Source organism: Conger conger, chromosome 9, assembly GCF_963514075.1.
Source record: "Conger conger chromosome 9, fConCon1.1, whole genome shotgun sequence".
Taxonomy (NCBI): Eukaryota; Metazoa; Chordata; class Actinopteri; order Anguilliformes; family Congridae; genus Conger; species Conger conger.
The window spans coordinates 36737579-36750026 of NC_083768.1; the positions used below are offsets into that span (position 1 = coordinate 36737579).

General features: G+C 39.5%; 1 protein-coding gene across 1 annotated transcript in view; it reads left to right on the plus strand.

The window, feature by feature from the left end:
• The first annotated feature begins 888 nt into the window (after positions 1-888).
• The window catches only part of LOC133136557 (dipeptidyl aminopeptidase-like protein 6), a 152303-nt gene continuing 140743 nt past the window's right edge, over positions 889-12448 (plus strand). The window contains exon 1 of the mRNA XM_061254171.1: positions 889-990. Within this exon, the coding sequence (XP_061110155.1) occupies positions 940-990 (51 nt within the window). The 5' untranslated portion in view covers positions 889-939. The remainder of the gene's footprint in view (positions 991-12448) is intronic.

Consider the following 12448-nt stretch of genomic DNA (forward strand, 5'->3'; position numbering starts at 1 on the left):
GCCTGCGGTACATCTTTGTAGCAGTGCACTCTGGGGTATGATTAATGGTTTCCTGTGGGAGGGGGTTGAATTAAAAGTCGCACCTCTCACACTACTTATGTTAATGTCCCTGACCCCAATCTTTCAGCCGTTTCATTATTGCATCGCAGGAGAATGAAATTGGTTTTGGTATACCTTCGATAAAGTACTGTACCGCGAAAGGATTAGCATTAATGACCATTACATTGTCCTTATTGGTTTAGGGTCGTTGGGCATAGTTTATTTCCATAAAACACAGCCGAGGGACGCCCCCCCGATTCGAAACTCACCTGCACACAAGGGCGTCTGCATTGATTAAGTTATCTCACTTTAGTTGGACACAGCCACTGAATGCGCCCGTTTTTTAAAATCCATGTAATGTCCACTGTAGCGCCATACCAACTCGCAAGGTTTATCAGTGAGGCGAAATGAATGCATCCATGGAAACGCCATGTGCATTGTCGAAACATTATTTATATTCTGAAAGCAGTGCATGCCCCAGATTTGAGAGTCTGATCGCAGTAATACATTTGGACGGAATCTCGCGTGGTCAGCGCAATAAATAAAATGAGCAATTGGTAGATAGATACGCGAGCGTTGTACGCGAATCATCCAATCTCTAGTCTTTCCACGTCTCCGACATCAAAATGTCAATCTTCCTAAATTTCTGCTAAATTACGTTTCATCTATTTCTGACTGATTTTATTGGACGCGTTAGAACAGGGGACACGCGTCTATTATCAACAGGATGTACTGAAAAACGCAAAAGATCAGCGGTCTATATTGGTTGCTTAACTATACAGGCACATCCAGGACTGGAGGGCGAACTGAGCGAAACCTTCGACAGGAGACTATACTTGCACGGAGACGGTCATCGGCATACTGAAATACTGGCAGCGGATTCTATGAAAAAGGGAAGCAATGAAAGAAAAAAAATTAATCGAAACTGCAAAAATGCAGGGGCACGTGATGGTAAGTGTAAAGTGATTCTTATTCAGGTTGTAATGTTTTCAGTTAATTCGGTGCGTGGACCATCCGGGAGACTGAATCTGTCCAAAGTGAATGTTCCACAGTTCTGTCCGCGATTAAGGAAATGGGCAAAAGAAAGAAAGAGACCGCTAACCGTTTTTTGTGACCAGGAAAGCTCGAGCTTCCAACCTATCAACAGTGATATTAAGATGTCAGTTAGCACAGGCAGATCGCTACGTTGTTTTAATATTTCAGTTTTATAAGATTGCAAAAATATTTTTATGAATTCTTTATTTTTAATTCATGAAGCTAAGTTTATTATGTTGTGCATATCCGATAGATAAAGCAGGCAGGGGTTAACTGTAAGTACATAACTGCAGTTTGAAGTATCTGACAGGTAGTAGCCTACCCACAGGAGCCTACATACAGTATGGGCAAGTGTAGGGTAATATTTGGCTTGTAGTTTCTTATGGCTGCCCTTGAAATTACATTGCAAATTAAATAAATGAAAAACGAGAAAACAAACGGACAAATAAATAAACATAGGTTGCAGTGAAGAAAGGCGTTATTTGTTATACCAATTTCAATACTTTATTTAAGGGAACTCAAATCAGCCAACGACTACAGCTTCATTTTTTATTAGTCTACACCCTGAAACGCAGCTCAAAGCAGTTTCGGTTCTGTCAATAGGCAAATTGTAGTTCATTTGCCCTGGGATAAACTTAGCCTACGTTCTGCATAATTCAATTTTCTATTGTACCAAATTAACGTACAGCAGCTAGCGTGACTGTGGTCTTATAATATTTCACAATTCAGACCTGAAGACTGTCAACGGGATAGCTTCAGTTTATATGTGAAATGTGTCACAGAAATCCTATTTGAGACCCCCCCCCCCCCCATATTTTCCCGATTCAACTGGCAGCTCACAGCACAACTCCCAGGAGTTCTCGAAACGAGGCATAAAAACGAATGGTTTATGGGGATTTTTTTGCGTTTCCATGCATTTTTAACATTACACTCAGTATTACCATTTATTTAATGCTTTTGTGGGATTTATAGTTTAATTCCAGCAAGCTGCTTTTTGTTTCATTTATTCCATTCCTAGTCCTTCGTGAGGAATAATATCCTAATGCATAATGCAAACAGATACAGAACTGATACGGAAGAGTCATATTTTACGAATGTAAAAAGTAGTCTATACACCAGAATATTGATAATATAATGATCTCAGCTTAACGTTTCTTCATAGAGAAATGGGTAAAGTTAATTCAACTCTACCGGTTTTTGTATGAGTCCAACTGGGACAAGTGTTGAATCGACTGATTTAACACTTAATATTTTACTGTGAAAGGATTGACAGCTTTTGTGTATAGTGTGTAATAAGTGCAAGTAGTCATATCTCTAGTGTCTCTGCTCAAAGACTAAACCAACTATTCATTAACGGTTCTAAGGATGCAGATATAATAGAACCCACAATTCTAATAGACATCTTGTCCTCTCTTGACATGCCATATTCCAACCCTTAGAAAGAAAATATACAGAAAAATGCTGAGTGTAGAATGAGCTCAGATAGCAGGACTGCTATCTGTAATAGAGTACATAATTTTCTTACTGTACTCAAATAAAATATGTCAAAGTGTATTTAACACACTGACCTGGCACCCCTCCTCTGTGAACCCTAGGTATGAATGTACAGTTATAACCCTGAGTTTTCACACAGTTATGAATAAAATATGCTTTGGCACAACCCTGCAGGGTTTCCACACTCAAGTCAAAGCCTCAAGCCAATGGAATATGACACGTTCACCAAAGAATCTAAAGGCTGTGACAGTTGCATGGGCATAGTGAAAGCTGACACCTTAAAGAATGCTCAGTTTGCCAAAAGCAAAAACCCCACAGGTCTTTGCAAAAGCATCAACAGTTTAGTTATTTTGACCGTAAAAGCTGGCACTGCTACTAAAAGCTAGTGTTGGCTGATGAGCAGTAAATTGGTAGGCAGAGAATATGCCTTAATTTGATCAGTATCCCAATGTAATGCTAAATGTAACGGTAATGTGTGTGTTTATCATCGTTCTGCAGGACTGTGTTCTTCATTAATGCTGATTTAAATGAGCAAGTGATGCCTTTTTGTCTCACTTAACCTGCCAGTTTTACCTGCTTGCTGTTCACACAAAACCATTAGAATGGAAAAAAATGTAATGCAGTGCTTATTGGCATAATTAAAGTTAGTAAACATGATGAGCTGAAAGGCACTGCAATAGAGCAACATCAAATGCAATAAAAATGAATTACCTGTGGGGGTGATCCTCATCTACTCTAAAATAGCAGGCTTGTTAAATGTGATAAACAAAATGAAAGCAGGTAATGGAGTATTGGGGGCTCAAAGGGGAATTCTCTCCCTCACCATTCTCCTCTCTGCTTCCCAGGATTTACTTTTTGGGTCATGTTGGCTGGATTGCCGCTGATTGCACACACGTCGTCGGATTGAAACCCCAATGGGAATTTTGTCCTTTATTTGCGCTAATCCCTAAAAACATGCATTTTGGAGCTGCTGGCTGGATCATCTGTTGAATTTATGTTACTTTTGGGGTCATATCAGTATCATCCGACAGTAGCTTAGCACTAATCTTCCGGTTTTGGCCGATAAAATAATATTATGGCCAATATGGCAATGCAGCGTGCATGCACTGGAGAGGCGGTGGATTTTATGTGCTGTTAATGCTGTTGTGAAGATTTCTTGCCCACTGTTATTATTTTTACTTCATTGTTTTTACCAACTAAACTCACAGGCAAAGTAACTCTCATGACCAATTCTCTCTGCTTATTAGCTGCTCTACTGGTCCCAGTTCCTGTAAAGAGAATTTGTAACAGTGTCTCTGTAGGCACTATGCAAATAGAGTTTCATTTAATTTTATGAATAATAATGTAATATAGTTGAGGGGGTGCCAAGTGATGCTTTAATTAGGGGTGCCAAACATGTTTGACACCCCTAATTAAAGCACTGATGTTTGCTGTAGTGATGCATGTACAGAGCCATGTACGCAAACTGATTTACACACAAACATGCACACACATGCATGCAGGCATACCTTCTTGGTAACATTGTTTTGTAAGAATAAACTTATTTACAGAATACAATGCACATATCGCTCTGTAACCTTATCATTTTTGGTGGCTCCCGGACACATACTGTGGTGGAAATTAATTTCCAAAATATATGTTTTTGGAAAATAAATGTTAACTGTATCACAATTTCTGTAGCATAGACGCATAGTAAGTCAGTATTAGAGATACTGTATGTAGCAGTGTTTATTTGTGTGTGTGTGTGTGTGTGTGTGTATGTATGTGTGTGTGTGTGTGTGTGTTTCCTCTGCTGCTTATCTGCCATTGTATTGTCAATGGTATATCATGACTCAAATCAAACTCTATATCGCCATCTTCATTTTTAGGATGAATAACTAAAATCTTGGGTCACTGCTAAGTTCAGAAACATATGTTCAGTGAGTCCCAGGCAGTCTCTGTGCTGTTAATGAAACACCCTGCTCTTGTAGTGTGTATGTGTGTGTGTTTATGTGTGTGTTTGTGTGTGTGTGCGTGTGTGTGGGAGGAGGTAGGCACTCATTGCCTGAGCCTGCAGGGCCGTTCTCTTCTGTTGTGCTGTTCAGACCCTCCGTCAATCTGCCAAGACTTACAGGGCCCAAACTGCCTCCACAGAGGAGGGCTACATTTCAGCACTGCACATTTACCTGGGTTAGCACGAGTTCAGCTCACTCCTTTTCACGCGTTTATTCAGACCTGTGGCATCGAGATACCCCATGTATGGTTGGTTTTTGAATCTGCACGTGCGATTCAATGAGATTTATAGTCCTGTTTGGCCTGGCTTGAAGATCAGGTGCATGTGCCTCTTTCACTACGTTAGGTCAGGAGAGAACTACTAAAGTCTAGTAAATTTTACAGGGGGGTTTGAGTGGATTCATCCAATAAACAAGTCTACAGTCTAGAGCCAGAGGGGAACCTCAACATTTTGAAGGTTGACCTTTTCGTTCTTCTTTTTTTAATGTGTGACTGAACGGTGCTTCTGTGCTACTTTATGCATGCTCTTTGATGCTTGGTGACATGTAGATAATTCTGAAGCCTTGCAGTATGTGTCAGAGCTTGAGAAAAAAAAGCATTTCTGTGTAGTCTATTTTTGTTTTCGGTTTCATTAGAGCTTTAAGGTCACCTTGGATTGAAGTCCTGATTAGCAAACTGTGCAAATTACGATTTCAGAAAATATGAGTAATCATGGAGAAATGTGTACAAACACTGGATGCAAAATGTCCCCTTCCTGTGCGTATGTAATTAATGCATTTTAATTCTGTGTCTTTCATATTTCTATGTGACTTTTCGTGCAGCTGCTCTCGAGCATGGAGTCAGCTGTCTTTATAAACAGCTTGCATCTTAAGCATCTGTTTCCAACATGCTTCAGTGGGTTGTGAGTGTTGATATTTACCACTCAAAAATACATACAGTATACCTTATAAAGGCAATGGCAAAAATCAATACGTGCAGCTATTTCATGCCATTCTCAAGTCTATGAAATGAACCTTGACTGTAAATATCTATCCGTAATGCCATGTTCTATTGATGCCTATTGGTAGTTTGTGTTTAATTTTTTATCGGAATGGGCTGTAGCATTCAATTTGTATTTCTTTCTCCACATTTGTACAGATACAAACATATTTTACCTCAGTTTAGGCCTGGCTACTTTTCATGGTGAATTTCTTCAGCTCTGTTCTTAATTCAAGAGTTTTTAGTAAAAAATAAAACAGTATGCCATCCATCTTTGCCTGATGATATTTTATTACTGCATTTGATCAAAAACTGCTCAAGAATTTAGTAATATATTACTATATCTACCACAGATATTTTACCAATAGTAGCTACTTTTATGTGTAATTACTCCAATGTAAAGAAGTGACCATACTAAATAGAAATACCCTTGATGCTCAGCAAGCAGGATTCATGCCAGAAAGTTTAATTCCACAATAGGAAGTTCACTTTTGCAAGGAGGAAGTCAAGGTGATGTATCACTCTTCTATTTAATATGTTTTTTTTTATCCTCCCTAAGGCAAGCCATTGCAAATGGTCTAACCCATGAATCAGTTTTTATTTGCTGTTACTCTGTTACTGACTACACAAACATTCTGTTGCTCACAAACTTATTGTCTCCAAGGTAACCAGCATGTGGCCTCACAAATACTGATCTAATGAAGTACCTTTTCCTCGTTCTTGCCGATACTGCTCATCTCTATGAGCTAAACATTTTCATTTGTCTGAGGTATTCAACTGAGAATTGAAAAAAGTATCTCTGGTAATTTCATAGCCTCATTTAGGCCCCCATGCAGTGTTAATTCACAAGAGGTGTATTAAAGGTACAATCGGTAATTTCGGACTAACGGTCAAGAGAGGGCAGCAACAAACATGCTCAAACCACAACACTGTTTATCCCACCCCTTCTCTGTGAACGCACTGACATTGAAACACCATTGGCTGTGGCAATTAGAACCAATTTTCAACCAAAGCACTTGAATTATTGTATTGCTATACAACGTTTTGTCAGAAGACCATTTACAATGGTCTTGTAAGAATGTTTTAACACACAAATCTTACCTATTGTACCTTTAAGTCAGTTGTTTATTTATATGAGCTTTTCATCAAAGTTAGGCCAGTAGCTTGTGTAACATTCGGTACGAGGCGTGGTCGGGTCAGTGAGGCCATGTAGGCATGAACACGCTCGAAGAAGCGCTTCACTTCCTGTAGTTAAATCCAGCATAAAAAGAAAACAGCAATATGACACCAAATGTAAAATAGATATGGCCCCTTTTCTTGTGAGTGACACTGTTGACTTCACCTTTTAAGTTCAGCAGGTATTTGGTGGTGTCAGCACCAACACATTTTGTGTCCTGTCGGTCCATATTTATGTTAGTGACTGACAGGCATTTAATAAGTCATTCTGGAGGAGGAAGGTTTTTGGCCCTGAAGGAGTCAGGTTGGGTGAAGTGTCAATGTGTCTGGAGGTGATGGAGTGCCCTGTGCCTCCAGCCAGCCACCCAGAGGGCTACAGGAGCACAGAGCGCCAGTGCACCAGCATCTCCAGATCATGTGCCTCCTCGACAGATGCTCACCCGAACTCCCCCATATGCTCGATGCGACAATTAGTCCTGCAGCCCTTAAAAAAAATCTAAAGAACTTCAAAAAACTTTTTGGGGTTTAAGATCCTACAGCTAAAATGAAGGAAAGCTGAGTCATCAATTTTTTTGTTTTTTAAATTTTTATTTAAGCTTTATTTTTCATAAGAACTTTCCAAGTGTGGCCGAAACTGTATCAGCTCATAGGTACTGCAAATACCTGTATAATAAGAACATTCAGTATACTATGGCTGAGTATAGTGAGGGGTCTCACCATACATATCTCATTTAGGGGTTATAGAGATTACTTTGCATATCACCATACAGAAATCTCAATTTGTGTCTTCATATGGGGGTCTTTATGAAATACATATTTTTTTGGGATACATTCTTATTCGTTTTTCAATACAGGAAAGAGATCATGACAAATGACAAAAGCAGGTTAAAAAATTATATAATACATATTCTGATAAAGAGTTCAGGATTCAAAACATATCATGATACAGGACTCATTCCAAAATACTTATGATAAAATGCTTGCAAAACAATGCATATTCCAATACAGAGGTCATGATAACATACATGGAGATGTGGATTATGAATAATGAAACAAAAACACAAGAAATATAATTGAAGTAAATATCACTCACTACAGCAGTTGAAAAAAGTAACTTTAAGAAGCCATTTACCAGTAAAGTACCACAAAAAGCTTTTCGAAATCCAATGATCTCACATTATATTAGAAACAAAGAAAGCATCGTTTGCTATTTCTCCTTTCACACACACACACACACACACACACACACACACACACACACACACACATACACAGTAGGTAAACAGTGCATTACTGTAGGCACATGCTGCGATGGAACATTCAATATATTTGATATTTTTAGTATAGACGGCCTTGTACAGTGTCAAGCAGGGAAAACAGAAATCAGAGCCTTAGCCTTGGCCACAAAACTCCCAGCGGTGTACTACTGTATATGACCACAAAGCGCTGCTGAAGCCAGCTGAAAATGTAGACATCACTCCAAGTCTTTCTTCTTTCCTTGCTCATAAATGTCAAACACTTTTTGATATGGTTCTGCCAGCTTGTCCGACACCTTTTCTCTTTCTTCCTGATTGCTTTGTTCAAGCCACAGTTTTACCTGGAAGCATGCTTGCGGTCAGTATAATATTTGTACTTTCTAAAGCTACTCGCTATATGTATATTTTATACAGTGAGCTCCATAATGTTTGGGACAAAGACATATGTATGTATGTTTTATTTGATTTGGTTCTGTACTCCACAATTTTCTTGCGGTGTAATTGCTGTTTGATGTGCATTTGTACATTTGCCACCAATTATTTGAACTGTGCCTCAGTAACAGTTACTGTTTGTCCTCACCATGCCGGTCATTTGTACTTCAGATTGGTCCGACCTTAAGTGGCTCAAATACCTGTGTATTTAATCTTCAACACAGGAAGGCACAGTGTACAGTGTAATACATTAACTTATCGTACCTTCAGGAGTAAAAGCTATGCTTAAAACGTGTTTAACACTGATTATGATTTCACATTTAATGATGTGTAAACGACTAGAAACAAAGGAGTGAACAGGTTTTACAGTTTCCAGCATACACAAAATAAACACAGATGTATCCTTACTTTGCCAGGCACTTGCCTCTTATTGCCAACGATAAAAAAATGATTAATTTTCTCTCACGTTTGATTGCATGTGGGGTTTAGCTTTGAGAAGACAGAACAAATGAAGCACTTATTATTTTCCCCCAGTGTAATTTTAACATTTGCCTTTTGCCTGCGTCCACAAAATTTGGATTCTCCGGGTAACCGGAGGTCATTTTAATGCTGGTCGGATGTGTGGCCGAGAGACTGAAACATCCCTGGAGTCATAAATCAGAATTCTGGATGGTTCTTTAATGACTGATAAATCTCATTGTCCCTTCTTAGCATACTTATGGCTGTCTGATGTGGAGTGTAACAAGACTTAAGCTGACCACACATCCCCTATGATATCTGCATTAAAGTGTTGGGAAAAAGCACCAGTACATACACTTGTGGGTTTCATCTCCACGGCTGACGTTATTTGGATAGCGATACATGCCTTTCACTCAATATCTGATCTCTGCGTTGTGCATATACCAGCCTTTCAGCTCACTCATGTACATACGTGTTCATACAAATGGTTCAGCACTTAGCCACAGATGAGCTGGGTGACACATTTGAACTGAAATGTTAGTTGCCGTAAACTGTGAATTGTCTATGAAATGCATAGACATTGTCCAACAATTGTTCTGTATTTTATCAGCGAAAAAAGAATCTATGGATTGAAAAGGAAGAGGGAGAGAGCGAGAGAGGGGAGAGAGAACAGGAGCGAGGAGAGAGCAAGAGAGAGAGGGGCCAAAGCAGTTTGAGAGAAAGCGCCCTGCTGTTGAAGAACTCTGGAGTCCAGCCAGTGTAGGACAGAGGACAGGACTGGATGGATGGTTTGATAAATTGGAATGAGCTGGTGAGGGTGACACAGTAGATGGTGAGGGGTAGCAGTGGACAGGGGAGGAGGTGGGGGGGATGGGGTGGTATATTTTTGGGAGACAGGGTAAATATTCACAGAGGACAAGGGGTGCGGAATTCTTCTTCTTGGGGGAAAATTCCTTTTTTATGCCACATACAAGCCTCAAATTCTCGAAATACTATTTATACATGTTCTGCACTCCTGTAAACAAAGCAGATGCCTTCTTAAAATATGCACAGCTGTTAATTATAATTCCCTCACTAATGGGAGATATGCTGAGACGATGCAGACTCCATGATGGATCCGATTCTGATTAACAACATTTTTAATTATCTGAAGGATAAAATGGCCAAAAATATTTCTATGATAGGCCACATTGGAATGGCTCTGGTGCACGGTATACCTTCAGTGGGACAGACGTGTAATAACAATAATAATAATAATAATAATACCAGTAAAACATTATCAAAAACATTTACAGAGAATTTTTAACTCTGAATAGAGCTCATTTACTTTTTTAAAGTTGATTTGTGAGTTTTGCCAAGTAGGTACTAAGGCATTCATTTTTGGTTCTTTTATGTTTACATGGTAGGTATTGTGGAGGATGTGTTACTGTGGAAATATTAAGTTATTTCTGAACGTACTTTCATGTCCTGTACATTTCTACCCTGCACAACATCCAAAGAATGGCACACACACAATACATAATAGCAGCCTATTGGGAACTATGAAAAACAGGTTTGTTACTCTCTGTAGAGCGCCATGCTATGTGTGTTTTACTGTAAAAAAGGAACGTCTGTTTAAGCTGCTGCATCATTCAAATGGAGACATCTTAAAACAGAAGTTATGCAGTCTGACTCAGGCTGTTGTGTGTACAAATATAAAGGCAGGACACAAAATGTAAATTCAAAGTCAAACAGAAGGAGGTGTGTGGCTTCAGTCCAGCATGCACAGTGTTCCCTGCCAGTGATTCTGCCGCTCACTGCGGCTGTGCTGGAGACTGAGGAGCCGGGTGTGGCCTAGCCGCCCTGGCTCTGAACACTGTACCGCTGAAGCCACAACAACAGAGTACACCGTAAGGAATTAGCAAACCATATTACATAATGTTATTAAAAATAAGAGGGGGGGGGGGGGGGGGTGCAGTGTACCGTTTCTTCCTATTAACTCTTTGTGTTTAAGGATTAATCCTTCACATTGTTCTGAATTCCCTGTGCAGGGCTTAGAGCCACGAGAGAAAAGCTGGAATTAGCACGGTTCTGTTAGCAAAGCAATCAGGGACTCATCCAGGAGAGAATGAAGCCATAAAAACCTTCAATGGGCCCGGAAGAAAATGCACTGACGGGCAAATGCAGAAATAAAAATTTGTGAGGGTTTGCCGATAAGACTTTATTATACACACACACAACTTTGTGTGGCGTGTCCGAGCGTGCTTCGTTCCAATCCTATGACTTTACAGCTGATGAATGGCTGTGTTTATAGTGCTACTCCTCCTCCTGTGTGTTGTTGTGGAAAGGCAGCCTTGCTTCAGAAGTTTCCAGAACGTTTCCAAAAAAATGTGCTGACTGAAAGGATATGTCCACAACACATATGGTCAGGTCCGGAATTATTGGCACCCTTGATGAATGTAATGAAGAAAAAGTGCTATACAAAATAACCAAAACAGATAATGTGCTATGTTTTATGCTCAAACATATGGTTTATACTGTATACTCTTATTCTACTACAATTTATTTTATTCTCATGCTCTATAGCAAACTTCAGGAGGCCTTTGAGAACTATAAGTAGATATAAATCGATTGATTTAAAACTACTTTAAAAAACTTGATTAACTCATCTACAGGACATCTGCTAGAAACTGCAGAGGGGAAAAAAATCATTTTAAACCTTAAGAACCAGGCAGGATGCCCCCTTTCCATTAAAATATATTTTGTGGTAAATCCGTTTTTTACCAGAAGCCTCTGTGCATAATAATATTTTCACCGCCTGTTGTATGGAAGAGGAACTGCACCTGATTGGACGATAACATAACCTCTTCATCCGGCAGAGTGCACACTTAAAAGTGATCTGTATCAGTGTTGTCTTAATTAAAGTACAGATATTACAGATGCTGCTTGGTCCCAGTACACTGAAAAAGGTTTTTTGTGCATTGATTAATATTTAAAAATTTCACGAGCACCTTGAAAAACTGGGAACCGGGGAATAACGGACGCGGACGCTTCTTAATCCTGGCACTTTTAACGCGCGCTCCTGATTATAAATGCATAAGGAAGAGAGATGCGGCTCGTTGATGTGAATTAGTCTCATGCTGTGCTAGTCTGGGAGTGTTTATCGTACAGGCTTTCGGTTTCACAAGACCTTCTATTATTCAAATCTGTGTTCAGCATTACTAAGGGGATAATTAAACTCCGCAAGTCTGCTAGATCAGCAACAAAATGCAATAAATGGCAGCTCGTTGTGTAGCAGGCTGTAAATAGTAAATAAATAGGGAAAGTGGAGCTTGAATATTTTTCTCTTAAGCAGAATGTGGACAGTCTGCCTCCTTTTGCGTTTCTTTTGTTTATTTGTTATTTAGACAGGACGGAAGCAGAGAGGGTGGCAGAGATGGAATAGCAAACTCAGAAAGTGCCATGGTGGGGGATTGAACCCCTAACAGCCATTACCTATGGATTCCATAATTATACCATTAGCCTTATCAGTAATTTTGGATAAAACAGTATCATTCAGCAACAGCGCTGAAAATTTACAGGGTGAGATTTCCCAGACGGAATGTCTA